This window comes from Poeciliopsis prolifica, unplaced genomic scaffold (assembly GCF_027474105.1).
Source record: "Poeciliopsis prolifica strain line A6 unplaced genomic scaffold, Auburn_PproV2 SCAFFOLD007, whole genome shotgun sequence".
Lineage (NCBI taxonomy): Eukaryota > Metazoa > Chordata > Actinopteri > Cyprinodontiformes > Poeciliidae > Poeciliopsis > Poeciliopsis prolifica.
Genome location: NW_026562382.1, coordinates 13,712,903 through 13,739,654, shown reverse-complemented (window position 1 = coordinate 13,739,654; position 26,752 = coordinate 13,712,903). Strand labels below are relative to the sequence as shown.

The window sequence follows — 26,752 nt, the reverse complement described above, 5'->3', positions numbered from 1 at the left end:
TTTTAATGCCTTCATTTCTGGTTATTTTGAAAATGTTCCAACAGCTATTGACGTAACTTTTAAGATCAGGATATTACATCAAATATGTGTAAATATTTTAATACAGAAATGTGTGCTTAATGAGAGAAATTTGATAAGAAAGCTACTATAGCTACTTTGAATCTGATAAGCCTCATCAGAATGTATGAGTATTCATTTACAGAGTAGGACGTACAGTGTATAAGTACTTACCATCCTCCTCACATATTTCTTGTTTCCAGGTACACAAGCACATGTGTATCACAGATAAACAGAGAATTGTCTCCACATTGTCTTATGACAACCACAAACTAAGAACAATCCCTTTTTGTTGACGTAGCTCTAATTATAATAGTAAATTCCTAAATTTTAGCATTTTAGATCTCTTTTCTTATTATTAATTGCATTTCTACTAGCAGTCTCCACAGAATAAAAAAACAAAGGCAATATACTGAAGAATATTTTTAATTCAGAGAAATGTACAATTGCACAACTACTCCACAAATACTACATAGACAAATTTTCTGAAAACACAAATGTATTGGCTGGATTGATTTTTTTTCAATTTCCATTTTAGTTATTCAGTCTTAAAAGGCACTGAAAGCAAACATTGGTTAATAATACAAGTCTACAAAGAACAACTTTATTAGCATTTGTGTCATATTTTAAACACATACAGAATCATAAAACGAAACATAATTGTTTTCATTTGCAAAGGAACTAGTTATTTGTGATTGAAAACAACCAATGTACCACAAGTTAAAAACCATTCTGAGTGAGTAAAATATAGAAGAAATGTAATGGTGAACAAAAAAAAAAAAAAAGAACAAAAAACAGATAATTTAATGCTGAGGCACAGGGAGAAGGCGGAAGGCTGCAATGCAGTTAATGATCCAGGTTGAGGGAGCAGACCACACTTTCCCTCGTCTGACAACCGCCGGCTTGTAGGTTCCCTGTGGGTCGTAGATGATGTACTGGGTGCAGAGGGTCTGGTCAGAGCCTGGCTCTGCATGGTAGGCTGCTGCATTCAGAGTCTGTGTAACGTCGCTGTCCGGCTTTGGCTGCCGGCTCAGAAGTTGGCCGCCTCCTTCTCGCAACAGCTTGGCGAGCTCATCTTTTGTTGGCCCCTTAAAGGAGCCGAGAAGGAAGAAGAAGCAGCCATCGAAAAGCGGTGGAAGCTGGAGAAACAAAACTCTCGTTAATGTGTTATTTAGGTTTTTTTCATGCTTGCGTAGCTCCTACTAATTCCAGATGAATAATTATTATTCCATAAAAAGAGTAGCTCAGAAAACATAAAACACAAACAGATAAAACAGATCTGAGGCTCTTGTGTTCAAGGCAAAATAATTCTCCAATTAAATCTCTATGAAATTCATAAATGCTATCAAATTTACTGTACAAGTACTTAACTTAGATACTTTGCCAATAAGAGATTTTCAAAAACCTCACCCTCAAAAGAAACTAACTAGTGTTGCTGTTTAAAGCAGCACTAAATTAGAGAACTGTTCAAAGTAGCTCAAAGATTATAGAGTAAAACATTTCAAGTAATAATCTTTAATTATACATTACATTAAGTTCCGTTTTTATCTAAAGTCATGAGTGTCTTTATTACTATTTACGGTATCACATTAAAAGTTTTAACTTTTTGTCATTTTAGCAAAAAAAGAGTAAAAAAAGAGGAAAGCACTGTCCTATAGTTGTAAAGAAAATAGCTACTTGTATTTACATTGTCTAATAACAATACAAATTTGCATAAATTGTAGTTTTTCATGCATATAACGGCTCTTTTTTTTTCCCAACATTAATCCCTATTAATAAACTGAAGCTACACTAAAATCTAATTCTGGTGGTAAATGCGGCCTCAAGACAGAAAGTTCAGTTCTATTTTCTATAAAGATCACTCAATCCATCTGCTGTCTGGTGAGCAAGCAGCAATTTTCAAGCCTTGCAACAAATTCTTGTTTGGTCTGAGGTCATGACTCTGACTTCGCCAGTGCAAAGTGTTTGCCTCGCCATTTGAGGATAGTTTGAGTTTTTGTTTCAGCTATTTTCTTTTGGACATCTAAAAAAACAACACAAAAAAAAAAAAAAAACAACAACAAACGCTTAGGAGGATACGGAATTTAAATATTCCGTATCCTCAAATATATTAAAGCTAAACAAGACTCTAAACTAGACATGTGTCTGTTGATGTATGTTTTTATTTCTTTGTATTTGTGTGTTTAAAGTTTACCAAACTACATATGTTGATGCGACTGCGCTGAGGGCCTTCTCCCGCTTCATGCTCAGCTTCAGGCAGCCACTTTTCCGCCTGCAGACATGCTTTCACCCCTGCCGACAAACAGATAAAGCAAACAAAATTAAGCTTGCAGCTGATTATGCTGACATGAAAGATTGCGACAAGTTTTGAGAGGATGACAAAGCTTGTGACAACTCTGTTACAAGCTAGATTTCAAGGATTGCCAAGTTGAAGTTGTTGACAGAGAGATGCTCCCAGAGTTATGAAGTTAACGAAGCGACTGTCATCGCAAATATCAGACAAAACTTTAACACAGTGCAACTCAAACTGTGACAGCCAGTTTGATAAGAAAATGTACATTTATTTAAAGAGTTAGAATACAAATGTCCCACAGAGGCTGGAGAAATGTAGGTGTTACAGCAGCAAGTTATGGTAAAAATGGGATTATGCATTTTGTATTTATATCAAGCGATAATGCATAAAAAAAATAAAAAAAATCAAACAACCCATGAATCAAAATTCTCTGTTAATGGCCATCATGTTGTGGGAATTGTGAGATGGATGTAATGTTTTTCATAACTTCTTTTGAAAACGCATCACACAAGCATCACATGGTATGGATACACTTTCAGATGTTTCTCATCACACCTCCAAGTCAATTGCAAGATATAAAAAGCTCAGTCCAGATCAGAATTTCAGACAAATCCAAATGTAGAATGCCGTAAAACATACTTACATAGACAAATTTAGAATTATACCTTCATCACAGGCAATTAGACATATTTTAAATTCATCTTTCCTCCACTCAATTAGGAGGATGGTGGGAGAGAAAAGCCTATAGACATCACAGTTAGAGAACTACAAGAAGTCACTTTATTGGTTATTAACCAGGCAAACAATTGTTTAGAAAGCAAAAAAGGGAAAGCCTGTTCTCTTAATGCCCTCAAATGTAAACAAAGTTTACATTTATTTACATGATAAACCATGTAAATAACATGGTTTAACAAGAACCATGTTATTTACACTATGATTATCAAGGAATGATGAATGACTGATGGTTCCTACTCTTAGTTATAACATTTTACAGATGGAAAGTTTTGAAACAAAGAAAATGCCATGAGCATTTAAAAACAAAGGTCCTTCATCCAAATATCACAAGGAGTTGATGGTAACTATGCCAGGGGGAGGTTGTGTGTTTGATATATCTGTTGCTGTATGACTCACTGCTTTTTAATACATCGCTAACAAAACAGAACCATTCTCTAACCATCCACATTTACGTTTACTCCTGAAAATTAATTTATAGTTTACAACTCAGAGACGGACGCAATTTTAATCAGCGTTGTATCCATGGAAACACATACGGTTCACCTCACTACCACCTCCACAATCATTTGACGGCATCTTTATTTGCTGGAACGTTTCTCCCAGCTGTTCAGCAAAGTCAGAAAATTTGTATAAATGTGTGCAAGTGAAAAACCCTGCCACAATAAAGCAAATTACATACATTCATATCTGTAAGAAGCAGTAAATGGTGTGGCACTGTGATTACATTTCTTCAGCCCACTTAATTATAGTTTTGTTTCCTGTGGGGGAGCTGGGCTAAAGAAAAGGAGCAGATACTGAGGTTAATCGCTGCGGACGATTGTGCTTAGTGCTGAGGACTTATTAGCATATTTATTTATGTTCAGTTCAACTTCTAACCTCCAACCTTTGTGAGTCACAGAATGAGTGAGTGGCAAGATAAATGCTCCCCACTGATTAAACATTAAACCAACTGCAGCTCATTATGACACGTGGATCAGGTCAGGAGGAGTTTAATCCTCAAACAAATGACCTTGAAGAGATGCCATGAGGTGCAATATGGGCAATTAGGAGTAACAAGAAGACACAGAACTTCAGTAATAAAAGAAACTCAAGCAGTCACGAGTACATGGTTAAATACACATGTCAAAACCAAACTTGAAAAAAATATTCAAAAACTTGGATTTGGCTCACAAATTAGAATTTTAGGTAAACTTTCAATATTCCAAACAACCTTTAAAAATAAAATCAAACTCACATAAATTCAGAGGTGGTTGCTCCTAGATTTTCTACACTACAGCCTGCAGCATCTCAACAACACAAATAGACCATATCCAATCTCATTTCCTAAACATGACTGAATGAGCTCAAGTTCACATACAAAGACACATCTGAGTCATCTGCATTCTCAACACAGTCCCAGAGAGAGCAGACCCGAGTCCAGTTCCTGGCAGTCATGCCTCTGGCAGGGTCATATGTTTCACAGAGGCTTGACCCTTACTCAGTCTCTCACTGCAGGCTAAAAAGGGAAAGGTGGAACTTGTGAACTGAAAGGAATGCCCTTTCTCTGGCAACGTGACAGCAACAGCAACAAAACATTCAGGTTAATGATCATAACTTCACTTTAAGCAACGGTTCGATCTTTCAATTCTGAGATTGGTAGCTAATGCTCTTTGGACACGCAAAGGAAAATCTGCTGGTGAATAAAATTATGCGACTCGAACAGTGATCGGTTGGTCATAAACAAAAAATAGATCTGCCCACAGCCTGGGACATTTTAAATCGCTTCTCAAAATTCATTTCTATTCTTCGGCAATTATTTGAGGTCTAATAGTCAATTGATCAATTGATCATCAGAATAATTGATAGATTAATCTGTAACTAAATTATGATCAGTTGCAGCCCTACACAAACAGTAAATAAGCCAATCACAAGGAATATATTTGTCAATCTAGAAGAGAATAGGATGACTTGTTGAAACACTATTGGAGTAGCTCTTCTGTTTTGATCAACTTATGTTATTGTCATTCTTGTACAGCACTTTGGTGCAGTTTTATACCTGTTTTTAAAGTGCTTATATAATTAAATTTGACATTGACATTGATATATTTTTCTTCCCTAAACAGTGAATGGATAATAAGCTATAAGGGGTTTCGAAATTTGCTCTACCAAACTGTAGAAAAAAAATTATGAGATAAACTTTTTTTAATCAAGTAGGATTTTTTATTTCATTTAATGCATAAATTAATAAAATCTTGTAATTACCTAATTTTATGTTGGATTCAAAACTACTAGCTCTATCAAAGAAATCCTACAGTTTTTTTCCCCCCTCTCTCTTATGAGACATATATTGTTGGAAAAGAAAAGGAATTGGTGGAAATCAAAATCTACAGCTGAGACGTAAAAAAAAGCAGGGATGACTATCAGCAAGAAAAAACCTGACCTATTTATAATTTTGAACAGATCTTGTACTAAAAGTTGAATTCTTCTTATTCTATTTATATTATGTTATGACATGCAAAGAAGAGAAGAGATAATGAGCTTTAATCCGTCAAAAATAAATTGAAAATGCTGTTAAATCGTCTTTATATATATATATATATATATATATATATATGTAACTAAATATCCTCTGATTTCACATTTTTATCCCCTTTTCTGCACATTTAAAATATTTAATTTCTTAACATAAAAATCTCACTAAAACTGTTCATATGTCATTTACTTTGAACATTTATTTTTTCTTTTAGTATTCTATTTATATTATGTTATGACATGCAAAGAAGAGAAGAGATAATGAGCTTTAATCCGTCAAAAATAAATTGAAAATGCTGTTAAATCGTCTTTATATATATATATATATATATATATATATATAATTCCCTTCTCACCCACCGCGGGTGGTTCTTATCCTCTGAGCTCGGGTCCTCTACCAGAGGCCTGGGAGCTTGAGGGTTCTGCGCAGTATCTTGGCTGTGCCAAGGACTGCACATTTCTGGACTGAGATGTCTGATGTTGTTCCTGGGATCTGTTGTAGCCACTGCTCCAGTTTGGGGGTTACTGCCCCGAGGGCCCCGATGACCACAGGCACCACTGTGGTCTTCACCTTCCAGGCCCTCTCCAGTTCCTCCCTGAGGCCCTGGTATTTCTCCAGTTTCTCGTGCTCCTTTTTCCTGATGTTGCAATCACTTGGTATTGCTACATCTACCACAATGGCTTTCCTCTGATGTTTATCCACTACGACAATGTCTGGTTGGTTTGCCATTACCATTTTGTGTGTGTATATATATATATATATATATATATATATATATATATATATATATATATATATATACACACACACATACAGTGGTGAAAATGATAAGCTGTACCTGTATTGATGCAAAGTGAGCAATCTCCACACAACATGTAATGCCTTATATCCTACATTTGTGGTGCAGTTTCCATTTCCTTTAAAGGTGCAACTGTAACTGATAACAGCAGTAGAGGTTTTGTGACTCACCACAGAGCGATGAGTCAGACACTTTGGCAAAGTGCAGTAATTGGAGCATGACAAGTAAAGAATTAGTTCAGAGCAGAAACTTCAGATAGATAATGTGTTCCGGTGGGTAAATTCATGTTTTGATCCTTATAAAGGTCAGCAAAAAAATAAATTTTCAATTGATGTTAATAGAAATGCTAATTAGCATTTTGTTTCCTATGTTACTTATGTAAAATTAGTTTATTTCTATCTTGCATTTTAAGAAATAAACTTATGTTAAATTAAAATGCATGGTTTTATTTTTATATTGAAGCATAAAAGAAGAACATTTTTAACTTGTGACAGATCTATTTAATAGTTTACCCCCCACCACTCAACCTAAAGGAGAATCTTCTTAGACAGGATAAAATGTTAATCCTACTTCCCTAAAATAACAACAGCGCTACAAAACATAATTCCGACAAAAGAGGTAATCCAAGCCTTGGCCTAAATGGCAGCGATGGCACACAAAGCCAGGTGACAGTGAGAAGTCACACATACACCCGGACAGAAACAGAAAAGATGGCACAGTGACTGTCATGAGGGAGTGAAGATGTGTCAAGTGTTCAGCCGGCGTGGAGGGAAAAAGAAAACAAAAGGAAAGGGCTGAATGTGGTCCAAATGCACAAAATATTCCTGAAACACACATCTGGAGCCGAACTGGCAGGCAGCAGCACTCGTAGCATTGTGCTCAACACACATGCACACACCGACAGTGAAGTGATGCTACTGACAAATACAGCAGCAAAGGGCACGCCAAGGTGCCAGAAAACTCTTTGACAGCTAGTCTCTTTTTCCTTTGCTGGATGCCGGCTTACTCATTTCTGCTTGTTAACTTGGTACTGGGATGGCAGGGGGTAGAGTGGGACTAGCTGAGAATAGCAAAACTGGTTTTCAGATTACCGAAACGAGAGGAGGCAAAGTGACTAGGCCATCATTTAATTGCTATCGATATTGAAGACTTCTGGGGTAATCGTTAACCAAATTCTATCCCCCAGTCATCCACCTGCCTCTTCTGCCTGTCAGACATGTAAGCAGGTGAGTGCACACACCGCATGAGGCACAAACTATTGATCTGAAAATTGCCTGTTGCAACATTTTTCTTTGAATGCTTCCCAGAGTAGTGCGTGTTCTGCATTTAGAAATCCTTACTCCACACAAGTAGTCTGATTTTAACGGCTTGCAGAGACCACAAAGTTTGAAGACAGGTTTTAGATTTCTTCGGTACTGAGGAGAATTAGCCTCTTGTCTTTCTTGCATGGGAAGCCTCAAAAGTAAACTCAGTGTTGCTTAAAGTAAAGCCCTGAAATAAGAAGAGAGCAATTCAGATGTTGCTTCAAACATAGCAGGAAATGATAAATGTATAAATCAATTGGTCATTGTAAAATGTTACAGCCAAAGTCATTTGCTATTGCAAAGAGGGAGCTTTGTCAGAAAAAAAAAAAAAAAAAATCAATGTTGAGCTGGCCTTGCTCAAAAGAATGTCTTATTTTATTTTATTTTTTTTATTTACAGGTGCCAAAAAGTATGAAAAAACTGCAATGGCACTGCCTTAGGATGGCTGTGGTGAGAGGCTTCCAGCAGTAGCTTTAACATCAAATTCAAAAGAAGGTGCCCGCAGAGAATTGTTCCAGTCAGCAGCTCACTTCATACTTACAGCTGTATTTGACAACCCAGCAGCCAGCAAGAAGACCCAGGAGGGTGGAGTAGGTGGTGGGCATTTGTCCTTCTGGCACAACGACATGGCTCACTGGGAGAAGAAAACAAACATGTACAAAACCAAACTGAAAAGAGACACTTAAGGGAGTTGTGCTACAAACTTAAAAGAACAGCAGTCAGTGCTTGACTAGAAAGTTTCAGGTTGTGTGATCAATAATAAGGCATAAAGAACAAATAAAAATAAGAGGTCATTAAGGAGTAGCTTATTGTGCATCAGACATGGAGACGTAGTACCTCCCTACTGTATTTGTACTGGAACTTTTAACATGTCACATTATGACACACCGACATTTTATTGGGATTTTATGTGGCACATAAACAAGAAAGCAGGGCAATGAGACATGACTTTCACATTTTTGAGGAGGAAAAAAATATATATATCAGAAAAGTAAATAAAATCCAGTTAAACAAGCTGCATTCAGAAATCCTCTAATCTTCTTCTTTTCTTTATCAGGAACTATACGCCCACACGATAGTCGAAAATATTGCGTTCTGATATGATTACTAAATATTGCATAAGACCACATTAGTGGTTAACACTGTGACAACCATTTCAATTAACCCACATATCCCACACTATAACCTAATTGTCTCTGTCTTGACAATGTTTCCATCATCCCTTAAAAAAAACTGGTCATGTCTTGAAGATCTCAAGTGGTTAAATTAAGTATTAGCAAGCAGAGTTTTTATGCCTAAAACCTGAGACATTATAGTGCACAAAGCAGTCTATCCAACCAGTTCTTCGTAATTGTAACAAACTAGGTCAGAACTAGATCTAAATGAGCCTGTGGAAAACTGATGTTGAAAGAAAAAAAAGTCAAATGTAAAGATCTCTAAACATGCAAAGATGGAGGAATGCAAAAATGTTGAAGGCGCATTTACAGCAAAGCCTGACACACAAAGACGTGTGTGTGTCACGCTTGGTTCAGAAGAGCCAAATAATGTTTCCCACTTTTATTTGAAGGTACTCTACTTTGTCCAACACTACGAATGCTTTTAAGTATAACATTAGCAATCATCAGATATACACACAGCAAAACAACATTCTCTCATATCTCAGTTTTTCATTTATACATTTAGAGAAAATGTAATTTTCTGGCTGTTGAGGTGATTTCATTCTTAGGTTAATAAACACATTTTCAATGTGTTTATTAGAAAACAAATTTGAAAAAAAAAACGTTAAAAGTGCAAATAAAACAGATTTCATAGCTCCTATGTTACCCTAGCTGCAATGTATACTTTTCACAGCGTTAATTCGCCAGTGTTTCTCACTTTGAGTGAGTGACCAGGTAAACCTACTGTACGCCTGTCAAACTGCTGCTGACAATAAAACAAAAACCAGAGTAAGGATTTTGTCATAAAAGGCAGGGTCACATAATTATAGGTTAATTAAAATTTAAATACAAGCTTATTGCCTCTTCGTTCAATGAATGAGCAGAGTTGACAAGTGCAGAACGAACATAATTATATCCCAGGGGTAAAAACCCTTTTACATTTTGCATTAAAACTGTAGCATTCAGCTTGAAATGATAAAAACTGAAAAAAAAAAAAGTCTGGAAGTACAAACAGTCACCCCTGCAGCCAGAGGGGGGGAAACAACAAGAAGCTCCTCTGCCTTTCATTAGTGTGAATTCATCACTCTGACAGCACCTCCAAACATTTTATGAAGAACGATTTCAATTACTTCTGCTCTCCAGTGTTCTTCCAGCCATTACTATGCAACAGTGAAGGAGCTGCTGCATCACAATGATGTATACAGCACTAAAAGCAGCTGTTTGCTACTGTTGAACCTTCATGAGTGATAATGTTCAGGTACTGACTCACAGCTTTTACAGTCCAAATGGATCTAGGTTTCTTAGTAAGGTGTATGGAGCATAGCTGTGTGTGTGGGGGAAAAATACCATTTCAGTTTACAAAAAAAAAACCTCTAAGATTGCAAAAATAATTTCACCAAACATTAGAACTGCATAGTGTGACTGTCTCTTTATGATAGATTTCTCATTCTTCCAAAATGGGAAGCTGGGGCAAAACTGCCCATTTATATCACAACTTCTGTGTACTTCCAAGAATATTGGGCAAGCTGTTGTTTATGCAACAACATCTGTATGAAGGGACTGCAGTGAAAACTGGCTGTTGACCAATTTTCACCTTGATCGACCTTCTTTTAACCTTTAGCGAATTTGCCACGTGAGAGTTTAACTAGGCCATAGGTGTCCAAACGCCAGTGTCCTGCCAGTTTTAGATGAGTCTTTGCTCCAACACAGCTGATTCAAATGGTCCAATTAACTCCTCTGCATGTGACGCCTGCTAACGACCCATCAGGTTGGAAAACTGCTGCTCTGTGTTATCATTTGGATCCTAATATAAAGGATATGTAATTTATGTCGACTCATAACAGGAAGACGAGGAAAAAAAAAACAAAAAAAAATTATTTTGAATGCTGTTTCTTTCATTCTATGCAATAGCTCCAAAAGAGCTCAGAAAAAACAAAAATAGGAATTGGTATCACAGTGAAAAAAGTTTTACAATAAATGGAAATCGGCAACAAAATTCTGAAGGTGCATCTTAAATTTTTATATCTATTGTTTACTCCTGCAAATCTCAATTGCTAAAATGTTGCTAGAAAATAATGGTTGTCAAGCAATGAGAATTTGTAACATAGAGGCAGAATTTCAGGTTTATTCCTGAAATAATGGATATCCATGAGCAAGAGTTGGTAAGTAGGATAAAATAACACTACCTGATCCAGAAAAGGTATCAACAATCCTTCCTCCCAGTAGCACTCCCAGTTTGACGAGCTGACACTGCTCTGGTGATGATAGCTTGCTGGCCAATAACATTAAAGTCTGATCCCTTCTCGCACTCTCACTCGACTAAAATGAGACATAAGAACATGGTTATACTGTCTCCGGGCACTTAATGCGAGAATATCACCGCTTGAGGGTTGCCAAATGCAAGATGGAAAAAAGGATTATTCACTGATTTATGAAGACATACCACAGAGATAGTGGCTGAGGGGCTATGAGATGTATGAGAATTAGCATATTGGATTCCTTCTGCAGCTTCCTGGAAAATCGCCAGCATCTCCTGGCTCACTGCATAATCTGCAGGACGCTTCCCATGTAGATTACTGCAAAGAGGACATGAAATTCACAGATAAAGCATATCAGTGTTTCAAAGAATGTACTTCTTTGTGTGTTAATGAGTTTGTGAAGATGAGGATTAAAAAAAACAACAAAACAAAATAAAACACAACTAAAGCAAAAGGACGCACAAAACACAAGAGTTTTAGTGCAACATGATGTTCCGTTCTGTACTCCGGTATCTCATAAAGAATAACTTCTGATGTTAAACATAATAGTAACCACCAACAGAATTTTGTCAAGATTCGTATGTGTAAAAATTTTAAATTTTAGAGTTTCTATTTCTATTTGTTTCTATTTTCTATTTCTATTTTCTACATTTTACCAGTCTAATTTCAAGACAATTTGTTAAGTATTTCTCACCCCCCATTTTGGCCCTCCTCACATTAGAACATCCTCTCAATGAGAAATTAATATTCTTCCAACATGTTATCACAATACTTGCAAATCTAAGTCATGACCTCTGGCCAAGCAGAACTGTAGAGTTCAATAACCACGTGTTGAGGGAAAAACAATCAGCCAAAAGTAAAAGAAATAAAAACACACCCCACCTGTTCTGTGATGCTGTGCAACAATATACGATTTTCCCTTGATGAACAATAATCTTTGTCTTTCTTTAGTTTTATGATGTAAAACCAAAATATAAATTTCAGTTTCATCAAAGATCAAAATTATTTTCTTTCCATTAATACAACACTCTACACAATCATTGCCAACTCTGGTAAGACTGTAATAAATCATCATGGACGCCTAGTCACTCTTAGATGTCTACTGCTGCTCGAGTTCCCCAACAGTGAGCCTCACACCCCTCCTCAAAGTGCATGATAGAAACATCCTTGTCGAACTTCATTTTAGTTTTATTTTTACTTTTTATTTGTTGACTTGTGTGGTGTTTCAGTTATTAAAACTGTTTCCTTACACTAAAATGAATTTGAATCCTGACTGGAGCTCTTCTTTACAAACACATGCAGGAAATGATGCCTGCATGTTCTCCCTATCCAGGCATCATTTCCCTCCGACTTCTTCGCACGGTTACAAAACATCTGATATTTCGAGAAATGCATCTAAAGAAGAAGATCCCCATTTCTGTGGGGATTCAGCATATATTTTAAATCTGGTACACAGTAACCTTTTCAATACAGTGTGAAGCTTAAAATCAAATCAAAAGCACCGCTATGCACAGACACTCAAAGATGATAAAAGTGTAACCATCTCCTGGTTACAAAGAGGATGTTGAAATGAAGTGCGAGTTTGAGAAAGCTGCCTGAAAGGTCACCTTGACAAAGTGCAAAAGAGGGGAAAAAAGGGATGAAGAGAGAGGATGGCAGGAAGAGAGGATACAAATAGAAGAACCGAGCCCAGCAGGTCGTCTCTAAAAGATTAGGCGTCAGCAAAGATAACACCTGGGGGACAATTAATAGGTCCACTGGTCCATAAAATATTTCATTTGGATTCATTCTCCCAGCTGAATACACACACAAATATAAACAAACAGAGAATGTCCCTGACACTTCAACATATGCATGGACACACGGTGCTGTGTGCATGTGACAAGAATATGTTAAAATTTCAAGGGAAAGGAAAAAAATAAAAATAAATCACGGCGGAGGTAAAGTAGTAAACACTACAGGGCTCTGCTTCTGCTTGATCACAAGTTTGATTCTAGTGAGCAGGAGCTGCAACATTCATCAAAACTAATCACTGCCACCATTATAACAATGCAATAACAATTATCGCAATCTAAACAGTCGTGACATTGCAATAGCGATACATTATGCAGCCCTATAATAGCTTATGTGTTTACATAGAAAAATTATAAGGATGTTTTCAGTTCTTGTTTTCATGCAAACATTTGCATTTTTATTCCACACAATAAAATAAATCTAATGACAAAAGATTTTCATTTTGACCGTCCATGTCAGTTGGCTTCAGTATGCTATATATTTTTCTACTCCTTCAACTGCATTTTCTCTCACAGTAAACTTTTTTTTTTGCTCTGAAACTCAAAATGAGAAATAAATCTGTATGTAAACAAGGTTGTATAAGCTATTTTTTCTTCTTAGTGCCAAAGGTTTTATGGTTCGTGTTAAAATTAATCTTTAGGTGTAAGGCAAAAATGACTATTTGAATTATAAAGACTTATGAGCCATTTTAGGTCAGCAGTTTGCACCCTCCGCAAAATGTTCTTTCTTCCACACCTATGAATTTGTGCATAGGTTAGACAAAAGACCACTGACTTTTACTGCATATATAATTTTTAAATTTAGCTCAAAATTAACAGTAAAATTAACAGAGGGTGTCTCGTCATTTCCAACAGTCCCTCAGTTCCTGCAGCAAGCCATTAGCAATATTTCAAATTTCCACTGAAAACAATTAGAGTTCACCACATAGGAGCCAAAACTCTTCCGTCTGCACTTTGGCTTGGCAAGCAACTACAGCAGACAGTATAGTTTATGGGGTATACTTCAAAGATGGGGAACATAATGACACCCACTCTCTAAAGGTTGTCAGACACACATCATCGTAAAGGTGGCCTCTCAGGCTTTCCTGTAAACAAGCAAAGTTTCTGCTTCCACTCAGTCTTTCTCACCAAAACACATTCTGTGAACCATTGAGGTAGAACAAAGCTGGAGAATAATTTTGCCAGCTATAAAAACATAAGCACAGAATTCTAATTAAGACATTTACTGTCTTGTGTCTCCTCAAAATGATAACATTTTGTTTATTTTGTAGTGACATGTTGACTCCGTCTAACTATGAGAACTGAATGCAGATAATTACATAGCCAACAAAGGCTCCAGTTTGTACACATGCGGTCTCATTTAAATGTTAAATAACATTAAGACCAAAAAGCATATGTCACTATGAGGTAATCAATATATTTTTATAAATGTTAAAACAAACCGCTAGAAAATAGAAACGTTCCAAAAAAGGATTTCACAATTACCTTCAACTATTTAATGACATTGCTTATTTGTTTAATGAGCATAAATTTTGTAACTACACAGGTCCAGTTTATATGCAGTACATTTTCATGACATGCGAGCACTCATTAAGGCCCTGAGTTGACATTAATTAACCAAATATATATTGAAGGTTTTGAATTAGTGTATAGATTGAGCATTAGTCCTCCGCCAGCTGTCAGTTCAAACATACCGAGAAACTTCTTACCTACTTACTGTCATTTTTTTTTTTTTTACTTTAATCACATGGTAATAACCAGTGGCAGCAAGTTGCCTTTTGCATGTTTAGTGTGTAATTTTCAGGCCACTTCTAACGTCACGTCCTAAAAGTTCAGCTCTGGTAATATTTACACCTGCAGCACAGATGCAGAGCATTATTTTACATATCATGTGGCTGTCCAGGTGTATAAAATACATTTAGATTTAAAACTAAGACTCATGTCTAATGCAAGGTTGATTATGCAAATAAGGTTTTTGCTGCTATAGTAAGCACTAACACACAAATCTGACTTTTCACCCACAATAATTGTTTTCCCTCAAAATCTTTATAGAATATTCTAGACAGACGCTTTATATTAGTCTTGATCTCTTATTAAGTGCAGTTTGGGTCCTGAGTTCTCAAAATATCAATGTTCGCTTGACCCTGAGTGTGATGCTCAGACTCTTGTCAAAATATCTGACAATATGTTGAAGTATTTATTGTATATGTTAAAAATTCATAACTAAAACTTGAATATGAAAAAAGCTGAAAGAAAATAGAAAAATAAATATATTCAATTTGACAACCCCACCCAGCCTCTACTCCAAAGTCTGTTTCTTAATAGTTCATCTAGCCATTGATGAACTATTAAGACACTAACAACCTCTTTCCCCTAGACACTAACAACTGAGTTCTGAGGCTCAAAGAAATAGAGAATGGAAAAAAAAAAAAAAAAAGCACACAGCCAACCATGAGAAGTTCTGCCTGTTTAAAAAAACAAACAGGACTGGTAAAAACCAAATATGTTGAATATTTTATTTTTATTTTATGCTTTGAAATGTCCATTCAGTTCAGCTTAAAAATCTTGCAAGATTGTACACTATATAAAGAGGTACTAAAAGCGTCATTTTAGTGATGCCTTTTTTAAAGTCCGAAATACAGAATCTTTTGCTTGTTTTAACTTGTAATAAAGATGATTTATTTGGGAATAAATAACTGATCCCTCAGACAGAATTTTGATAATGGTAGCTAAATGGCACTAGTCTTTTACAATCAATTGCACAGGTTTTCAAGTGCAACACAGCAATGGAACAGGATAGCAATGAAAGAATACAGTTAAAAGATGGAAATCTGTCACGCACACAGGCAACAAAGGAAACCATCAAAAACTATTTCCAAACCCAGAGCTTTGTGCCAGTCATTCCATTAGGAATTGAACTGGCAGATGTCTTTGCTTGGCTTGTGTGAATGTGGCAGGCAAGGAAGAAGTTTGGATGATGATTGCATTCACCAGGCAGTGACCTGAAAGGCTCTCTGCGTCAGTACTAAGAGGTTACAGAAGCGAAAAATGTATGGCCATGCATTAAAGGAGTCATCCAAGCAATAAGACAAACACAGTGAAGCAAGCAATGTAGAAAAAAAGACAATTGGTAATTACCAAAGAAGGAAAGCAACCCTGACCAAACAGACTAATAATCATAACGATGACCTAATGTCTCCTACCTCATTACAAACAATGTTCTGCCCATCAACACTGCTTCCATAAGTGTTAATACAGCATCATTAGCCTTGCATCTGTCCACCTATGCACACTTTTTTTTTCCTCACACCCTGTTCTTATGCACACGGCTCACGAGTGACTGGGAAAAAAGCATTTTACCATTTATGTATCCATCCAGTTATTATCTGTATCCGGACAAGAGGATACAGGCAATAACTCTGCCAGTTATTGGGTGAGATTTGGGGTACACTGTAGATGGGTTGCCAGTCCACCACAAGGCAACATAGAGACACACATACAAAGAACCATGCATGCACACATTCACATCTATGGGCATTTTTAGAATAACTTATTAATCTAACAGTCATGTTTTTAGACAATGAAAGAATCCACGCATGCAGAGAAAGCATGCAAAACTCCATGCAGAAAGACTTGGGATTCGAACCCAAGCAACAGTGTGGGTTTATTATTTTTACTACCTTTAGGCAGGAAACTGAGAAAGATGTGCTTATTACAAAAGGTAACATTTGAATTAAGTGAAAATGCTTTCCTTCCTGTATCAAAGCTTCACTGCCTCAGCTGTCAGTCTTATTTTGTCCAAGTATTTTACATCCAAAATTAAAGTACTTTCTTTGATTGGAATGGGCTTGAGAGGTACATACAATACAATTTGCCAGATTTAGCAGGGAGCAGCTGTCGACAACCATATCCTTTACCTTTAATGTAAAAAATAAATATTCCGCATTGACAGAGAAACTCTTGTTGCCAAGCTTCAAAGTATTTATTACAAAGATGGATGAAAGTGGGCATGGGCCAGTATGAGGTTCTCAAGATATAATGACTTGACTAAAACTAATACATTTTCATTATATTAGGGCAATTTACAAAAAAAAAGTTTGGAGAAAAAAATGCAGAACATGATTAAAATTATTTTGTGCAAGACAAAAATTCTTCCTACTTCACAAACATATCAAAGAAGCTCCTACTCTTTTCATCACTGGATCTTCAGCATGACGTCACAAAAATGCTTATGATGTTAATAGTTACAACTATCACTAGGAGAGTTGAACAGAAAAGTAGTCAACAAGACTACTTCGACAAGAAAAGACATACATGCAACTTACAGAACGTTCTGGGAAGCACCGAGCTGCAGCAGCAGCTTAACAATGGCTGCATGTCCGTTCCTCACAGCATCATGGAGTGGAGAATCATTTTCATAGCCAGGTGTGTTCAACAGGGCTCCCCTGGCGACCAAAACCTTCACAGCTGCCAGGTGGCCCAGATTACATGCCTCATGCTGAAACAAGAGGCAAAAAGGCTAGCAGTCATTCTGTGCAACTCATGCTCATTATTGTCCACTGTTATTTTCAAAAGAGGTCTATTACCATAAATTCTGCAAAGAAATGTGTTTGGTTTTTTTTTCTGTTTCCCAGTTTGCTGTTTGAGACAAAAATATATCCAAAAACACATCATGTCATTGTGAAAACAATGTTTACCTCTGAAAAATAAGTCCACAACTTGAATACACTTATTTATCATGCATATTTTTTTTGATACATAATCAAATTAATGAAAAACTAAAACAGACCCAATTATTTTCACTTTTTGTAATTATTAGCCATTTAAAACAATATTTTTCTGAAACAAATAAAAATTAGGCTTAGAACTAATAATATTTTTTTAATTTGACAAAGTTTTTAGCCCGTGTTAATGGTTTATTTAATATGAAAGCATAACATCTAAAACATTATAGTGTACCGAATATTAAGTCCAACCAGTCATTGTCGACTGTGATATTGCAGTAACATTTGTGATCGATTCATTGTGTACCTCTAATAAAATTGTATGTTTTGGTTTTCAGATTTTACAGTTCAGCTAAAATGTTAACCATTTTAAATAAAAAGTCACAATAGGAAAGACACAGTACAGTAAATACTGTGAATGAATTGCATTACAATATTTTATTGAGTAAATTAAACTTGCCTTTTATCATTTCTTACCACCCAACTGTTTCATACAAACACAGGCTATTTCCAGTCTTTTTTTTTTTTTTTTGTGCTGGCCATCTGTACCAAGCAAATGTTTGTTTTTCTCACAGGAATTAAAATCCACGGATTTGTAAAGTGCAGAAACAAAATCTGTCTAATTTTGTTTGCTCAAAGCTCACCAAACGAACAAAAGCAGACAATCGTATTATCTTAGAAGACTAATAAAACAGAGTTATGAAAGTGATGCTGAAACCAGAGAAGTGAAAAAGACACATCGGGGAGCAGAGGCTCGCATAAGTTCCAAGAAATATATGAGCAGTCAAACAATATTTCAAACTCAAAGGTGTATTGTAAGCATTTCAAAACATCTGCTGCAAACTGTCAGAGCTCAAATTGAACAAGTCTGAGGGGAACTAGCAGTCACATTAAGCGATGTAATAAAGTCAGAGGCAAACACTGACGTTTGTTCTCAAAGACAAAAAAAAAAACATGATAACCATGGGAACAAGTGACAGAACTTCCAACTTTTCCTGTTGAAGCAGAACTGTGTAAAAGCACAAAGCAATACACCTTTTAGGTTAGAGTTAAACAATTGCAGCAATTACAGTAATTGTCTTTCCAAGGATACAGCGCTCTGATAAAGTCACAGCAAAACCCTTTGTAGCTGTATTTCACATAAATTTCTACAAGAAAAGACAGTTAAAATTGCACTCAAGCTCTCTTTTGTTTGGAGCTTAATATTCTCTTAACATGAATAGTGTGAAGGATTAGATGAAATCTAGTGCTGAATAAAAATGACAAAATTCCCCTGTGCTACATCTATCAAACTGAGAAAAAACTGACGTCTTGTCATAAGAAAAGCTAAAGCTTAGGTTGTTACAGGCTGTTGTCAGAAATGTGTGTGGCCAGCTTTTCTCGGGAGAACTGTGTGCATGGTTGAGCGAAATGAACTTAGAATTTTTTGCAGTACTCTCTGCTACCATCATGATAAGATTAAAGATGGTTAAAAAAAAAGATTATTGTTTTATTTTTGGTAACTGTATGGTTGTGACTGCATGACAAAGCATTCGTAGCACCAGAAACAATTTTTTTTTAACATTTCCATTTGAAAAAACTTCAAGACACCATTTACCAAAATGCATACAGTAACGGTTTTTAATAATACTTTTGAATTCATTTCCATTTATAGATGATCTTGTGGAACAGTGGCGGAAACAGCAAAAATAACATTTTCAATCACATTGTAAGTTTTTTTTTTTTTTTTTACTTATTTACCATAAATAATTGAAACTTGCAATGATAAAGATAAATTTAAAATAATTTATGGTAAGAGTGGCATTTTTCATTCAGTAAAAATGTCTCACACTTATGCAAATACAGTCATGTAAAATATTAAAAATTAGAACACCTAATTGAAAACCCGATTGTTTTCCAAACATTTTCACATATTCCCATATTTCAAATCAAATTTAACAACACTGAAAAACAATATAAACAAAAAGAATGTATTTTGTGTTGAGAACTAAATCTGGACACCACCTCACTATCATAGATCCTACTAAGTCATGATGATCCAAATTCTTTTCCTAGAATCCTTTATTCTGTTCTTGCCAAACATGTTCACTATTTTGTTGTCCAAATCATCTAATTTCACTCATCAACCCAAAACATGGTTTTTGTCCATGTTTTCTGTGGCCAAACATAGTCAGGCCTTCATGTTTGTTTTTATCTCTCTTTGCTTTCATCTGTATAGTTGCTTAGATTGATGTATGTAGACTTACCAGCGGTGTCCAGCCGGCGTTATCTTTCAGGTTGGGGTCGGCTCCCTGATCCAGCAGTTCTTGGACAGAATCTACATCTCCCTGCAGGGTACATATAGTAAACAACAATCCGGAGGTGAGAATCACTAAAATGTAACGTCAACCCATTTGAAAAAATAACACCCGATGCCTGAGGACAAAAAGATCCCATGTTAATCAATCAGCCTCCACAGAGAGCCATTGATTCCCATGTCAGTGAGACTGGGAGGGATTACAGCCATGTTCATGAGGATTACTGAACAGCAGAACATGCCTATCTGATCACCTGAGTACGGATTTGGAAAGGATTGAGTTTTCATTAGGAGAGAATAAGTAAACCATAAAAAGGCCACATTAGCACCTTTAACTGACATTTCATTTTCATTTTGCGTCTATTGTCTCTGTAGGAGACAATAGACGCAACGTTAACTTGAAATCTAGTTCATTGAATAAAGTCGCTTGCATTTTAGCTTGCGTAATGAGATCAGTAATAAACGTCTTCACCTTTATTGCAGCAAGATGTAGAGGGGTTTCTCCTCTGTGGTTCCTCTTCATTACTGCAGGGCTTCCAGGGCTTGAATGGCCAAAAGATGACCGAGGACTGCACACGGATTTATTGCGGCTGTCTGAAGGCATGAGGGCTACAACAGATGGACTATGCTGTTTACCTTCTCTTGGGTGTTTCTTTTTCTTTCCACTTGTGGGGCTTGCTAAAGTTAAACGCTCAGTGAAAGGTGAAGGTGATTTTCTCCTTTGGCCTGAAGAAGCCCTCTGTCTTTTTGGCGTGGTTTCCAATGAGCAGTTTCTCTCCACTGTTTTGCTTCTTTTGGAGAGACTCTCCAGGGGAGACATATTTGTGTCTATTTTGGAACTGTCATCCAGATTTGGGTTATTTGTTGACGCCATCTGACTGGATGTGCTCTGACCATGCTGGCTTTGGTGACTCAGCATATTGATCTCCCCTCTTGGAAGACTTTCGTTTATTGTGCAGTTGGTCAAACTGAGTTCACAGACCTGCGAGGCTTCAGTCTGAGCCTCATCAGTCGATACAGAAGGGCTTAAGAAAGAAACCCTTTTGCAGGACTCTCTTGTTCCGACAGCACAGGATGGCTCTGGTCCAGATGAGGGATTTTGGTCATCTGTAATTCCCCACTTCTGGTTTATGGCCTCCAGCCTCTTCTTTTTCAAACTCTCTTTAGTCTGTCTACGTGTTGTACTAGGGCACCCTTGAACCTGCCTTGTAGTAGCAGTTTTCTTAGATATTTTCTTTCCTTTACTGTTTACATTACTTTCATTTTGTGAAGATGAAGAGTCTTGGGAGGACGAAGTGAAATTAAACACTGAAAGGTCCTGGCACTGAGCTGTAGGGACTTTGGACTTCCTGTCTGGAGCAGTGACCTCTAAAGGCTTCTCCACCTTGCAGCGCACCTTTCGACTGCGAGGACTGAACCAGATCTTAAAGTTCTTGTGTTTTGGGAGTGCAGCCGACCCCTGCGAACTGACCTCAGCAACAGAGCAGTCTGAAATAAAATATATATAAAACAAATAGATAATAAGAAGTGCTATATGTTAATAACAAAACAGTAATTCCATCATTGTACTGTATTGTTGTTTTCAGAAAGCCTTTTTTTCTGTGATAAGATTCTATTATGCACTTAAAATCTAAAACAATTACAACAATTCATTTTAATGCATTCAACTTTTGCACACATTTGACAACACAATAGTATTCATAAAACAACCACAAGCATTTCAGAATTTTATTGGGAATTCATGTGATGTACCAAAAAAAAAAGAAAGTGCATCATTTTAAAGTGGAATGCAAATATGTCATCAGCATCACACTGCAGGGATTTATTGGTTCAGCAGCAACAGCTGTTTTTCCCATCAGATCTAATGGGAACATGGATGGAGAGAAATACATAGCATACCCAGAAGAAAACCTGTTAGACAAGCAGATGGTTCCCTTTGCACAGAACAGAAATCCTAAATACAGTCAGAGCTGCATTGGAATGGTTTAGATCCAAGTATCCTCATGTGTTAAAAGTCAAGATAATAAATGTTTTGAGAAGAGGAATTAGCACAGAGCCAGGAGGCAAACTACCCAAAAAAGTTGAAACTGCAGTGAAAAGTCACCATGGATGACACAATACCAGGAAAACATATAATTGCAATGCAATTACATAATTATAATTCTGTAATTATCATGCTTTATATTAATATAAAGCGTAATATTAATATAATATATAATATATATATATATATATATATATATATATATATATATATATTTGATATATATTAAATATATTTGTATATAATCAAATATCCTGATTATTTGATTATATACACAATTTTCTCAATGTGAACTGTGAGGCTTAGCATCTCAGGTATACAAAGAATTACACATAATGTGATTTAAGGGCAACTAAAAACCAAGCAATAGGTTAAATACATACAGCTCTGGAAAAAAAAAACATAACAGACGACAGTACTGAATCCCTATTGAAACCCTCATGGTTATTCCACAAAATTTGAATTCCTGAACTCTTCCTGAGTTAAAGCAGGAGTATTGTTGTTTTTAAATGAACTTGTTTTCTTTGCATTATTTAAGGTCTGAAAGCACTGTATCTTTTTAATTATTTGTGACCATTTCTCATTTTCTGCAAATAAATACTATATTTTTTCTTGGAATTTCAGAGAAATGTCAGCAGTTCATAAAATAAAAGAACAACGTTCATTTTACTCAAACAGAGTGAAATCAGAGAACTGACAAAGTTTGCAGTGGTCTCAATTTTTTTCCAGATCTTTACATTACTTGCCTGCAGAATGATGGCGCATGTCCCTTTAAATGTGATATCCAACCAAATACTGCATTGAAACAGTCATTTGCAACCCAACCATTAAAATCTCCAAGCTGATTGTGATTTGATATTTTATGCAGTTCACCTCAAAACCAGGCTTTCTGCATTTGCACTTTTCTAGTATTTTTTGGGAAAACATGACTGCTTTTCCTTCCACTTTAATCACACATCACTTCATATTTGCTCATAACACAAAATCCCATTAAGAAACAATGAAGCTTGTGGCTGTAATGTGACAAACATATTTGGACTCACTGAAACAAACATGTTGCTGTGCATGCATTTACCTGGTTGTTCTGTGGGATTAAGCAGGGACTCCAAGTCACTGAAGAGCTGTATGATGCTGCTAAGCTGCCTGTTGATTTGAATGTCCTTCACCCACGCAGGGCTGAGACACACTGCGCAGCCGTCTCCTGCCCGGGGGCCAGCACAAGACCTAAGCAATAAGCCTTTCTTAGAAGGGAGTCCTGCTTACATTTCAGTACAAAGAAGTACAGTGCATCTATCGATTCCCCCTCTTAGTAGTTTCAAAACGGAAAGGTTTGTAGTTCGTGCCAACTTTGGATCTAAGTATATTGGATTTCTTCATTCATGTGAACCTTATACTTTCAGTATTAGCAACATTTCATCTCTGCAGAGATGAGTCCAAATAAATTAAGTCATTTTCCATGCCTGAGGCAGAAAGAAGACGACTCCCACTGTGGCCATTTTCATGTGTCATAGCAGGAAAAGCAGACTGTTTTTTAAATACCTTTCAGGCATGCCAGTATGCCCTGCCAGTAACCCAGCATCCACACATTCACAATCTTGGCAGTAGCGCACTTAAATGCAACGAAGCAATCATTATCATTATTAGCTACACCTGTGTTCGGCAAATAAAAATTCCTGCCACGGCGAACGCCTGCCCGTAATAAGCATATCACAGCAGAACACCATGAGGTTACATTACCTGCACAGCATATGCTCGCACATCCCCAGACACACCGGCTCCTCCATCAAATTTGAGCTGGGAAACAGGGAAAGGATTTATTAGTCTGTGCCGGCTTAACTCATTGCCACAGAAAAAAGTAATTGCAATGCAAGATGCTGTGGAGCGGTAATTTGGTTTTTGATCTGTACCATTTTGAGAGTATTAAGAGCTAAATCCCTTTATCACAGAAAATAACTAGATTTGATACAATTCACCCTTCACTAAAATCACACGAGGAAAACTAAAAACACAAATGGTCATTTGCAGGGACTTTGCATGGTGTTGCTTGTTGCTTGTATGCATTTCCAACATATCAGGCTATTTCTCTGAAGCTTATTTTGCCTGGGGATTGTTTATTTAAATTCATCAGATTCCTCATCCCTGGACTGCTGTGTGTACCATCAACTGTGAATTATTGTTCTCACAATATAAAGCTTTGTTTATTCTTTCTGCCTGGTGGATGTGAAAAGTCCACACAGCCCTGTTAAAAAGACAGGAGAAATGATTGTAGAGTGCTTTTTAATTTAGTAGTGACTCCAATGCGTACAAATATGTAGAGGAACAAGCTGAAATTCTTTATGAGAAAATGTGTTTATTGTCTTATGACCAGAGTCGTCCTTAAGACAATGGAAGATGTTCCTCTTCATCTTTCTTTTAGGAGGCTGAAACTTTCGCACCAACACTGATGGTTCCTAAAACTTAACAAAAACAGCCCCAACGCATGATGCTGCCATCACCGTACTCCAAATAGTACGGTGATGGCAGCACTGAAATTATAAGAGCATGTCCACAATTACACAGCCACAATAGTTGATCTTCATAATTTACATCCCCCCCCCCAAAAAAAAAGAACCCAACCTGTTTGATAAATCAAATGAAAAATTAAAACAGTTCTGAAATGCTTTTCCTTGTTTTACATCATAAAAAGCTGGCATTTTAGCAGAGGCAAATAGACTTTAACATATTGAATACTGGCATGAAAATATTCTCAATAAATGTAATTGCAAACGCACAGTAACGTCATACACTCATACATGGTGGGAGAAATCACTCCAACGCATCGAGTTATACTCGAGCTTTTGTCTTGTTCTGTTGCGTGTGAGCAATCAGGTTAAAATGACGTGATTGTGCACGTTTAGACTCGTCGTGTATTAAAGCTAGAAGTGATTAATCCTGTTATATTTATTCCCCTCACAGGAATACACCTCGTCAAACAGCTGTTTCTGTTGCACTTTGCGTCGCTACGCAGAAAAACGGTTCGGATTCGCACCAACTTACCATTTGGAGCAGAGCAGCAGTCGACGGAAGTTTGCAACCGCCTCTTTCGTGTTCTTCCAGTCATCAGTCTGTAGCGATGTGGTATTGTCCATTTTGACAAAGGGAAATATTTCTACTACCGATTTGTTGTCGAACTCTTTGGCTCCAATCCTGCCGCTAAAAAACAAACCACTAAACTACTTCCTGGTTCTTTACGTCTCCCGCCAATTATTTACGGAAGTGACTAACGGGTTGTGACGTCAACTGACACGTGCGTATCTTCATAGTTGATATTCCCTGCAACGGTTCCGTACTATTTTGGCTAAAGTTACTGGCAAAATATTGTGTTAAATTTACAAAACTTGCTGTGGATATTTCTTCACTTACAAAATAACATAAATCTCTCCAAAACAAGCTTTGACACATGTGACTGATTATCATCACAGACTGGAATTGATTAATTTAAAAATAATTATTAGAAATCATTATGACCTTTGATGTAATACAACTAAATGCTCCGATTAGGTTCAGACAATGTTTCCTGCAGAACTGCAGCATCATTTGCTGCTTCATCAAGCAGATATAATTATATTGAGTTCAATACTACCAGTTAGCCTCCCATGCATGCAAAGGCCTCTTCAACTGGTGGAGCTCAGACCATGTGGATCAGAGTGTAGTTTTCTGATGAGGTTCAGAAATTCCTTTTAAAAAATTCTACAATAGTACCAATTCTCAGTGGTGTAAACTCACAATGGAGTGCATTGTTTTGACTATAGTGATTCTACATAGCTTAACTCACAGAGCAAGTCATTTTGAACACTGAAATGTAAAAGTGTCAATGAAAATTGTACATTTCAAACATTTGGATTAACAAATTCAAAACCAGCAGTTAATGACAGTTTTAACTGAAATAAACTTTGTTCACTATTTCTATTTTCCAAGATATAAAATTCTAACCTGGAATATGTTATCAGAATAATATTGCAATATTCCAATTCCCATTCATGTGATAAGCAAGAGTAAAAAGTTTTTTGCAGATGTACAAAGTAAACAAAAACATGAAACATGAAAGATAAATTAAACACATTGTGTCTATTACTGCAAAGTAGAAAAGAAGAATTTAAACCACAGGGACTGTGTAAGTAATGTAAAAATAAAAGCATCCAATCAATCCAATTTGCAAAAAACTTGGTTGGATAAAAATATTGAACAACTTAAACCCTTTTCAGATATATTGTTATAAGTGAAAACCTCTGAGATCCCAGTAAGTCTGAAAAGTAGCTTAAGCAATTCACAAAATTACATTTCAAGATGTTAAATATCTATTTGCAAGCAAAGGCTTGAAGGCTTATAGATTATTTGTCATCATCAAGCCTTCAGCACTGCAGTAAAGCCAGGCACACGCTATGGTGGAAATAATTGCATGGGCTCAGTCGAATCCCTTTTAAAAACGACTGAGGGTGAACACTTTTTTTTTTTTTTTTTTGCCGAATCCAATTGAATCAAGATCTGAAAGCAACACTGCAATTTTTGAGCCTGCACTGAAATAAGATAGACGAAGGCAAGGTAAAAAAAAAAAAATGTCCCCAGACTTTTAACAAATCATATTGTATTGTACATCTGCTGTTTGTTCTCTTGGTTAAATGTGATGGAATACAGTTTTTCATCAGGACACAGTTCATAAGCCTTTATCCGCAATTGTATGTGGATGTATAACTATATGATGTATAACTATACCTCATACCTATATGAGGTATAGGTGACT

At 36.4% G+C, this 26,752-nt stretch overlaps 1 protein-coding gene across 2 annotated transcripts; it reads right to left on the bottom strand.

Moving 5' to 3' along the window:
- Positions 1–473: 473 nt before the first annotated feature.
- bard1 (BRCA1 associated RING domain 1) lies at positions 474–25,188 on the bottom strand. Of its 2 annotated transcripts, XM_055031569.1 has the most exons (11): positions 25,009–25,188; positions 23,710–23,766; positions 23,048–23,196; positions 20,401–21,416; positions 19,879–19,959; positions 17,234–17,406; positions 11,301–11,433; positions 11,044–11,176; positions 8,242–8,334; positions 2,252–2,349; positions 474–1,196 (listed from the first exon to the last, which is right to left on the bottom strand). In XM_055031569.1, the coding sequence occupies exons 1-11, from the start codon at positions 25,098–25,100 to the stop codon at positions 861–863; spliced, it is 2,361 nt and encodes a 786-aa protein (XP_054887544.1). In that variant the 5' UTR covers positions 25,101–25,188; the 3' UTR covers positions 474–860. The 2 variants fall into 2 exon arrangements, with proteins under 2 accessions (XP_054887544.1, XP_054887545.1); XM_055031570.1 differs by lacking the exons at positions 474–1,196; positions 2,252–2,349 and adding an exon at positions 7,221–7,887.
- Positions 25,189–26,752: the final 1,564 nt, after the last annotated feature.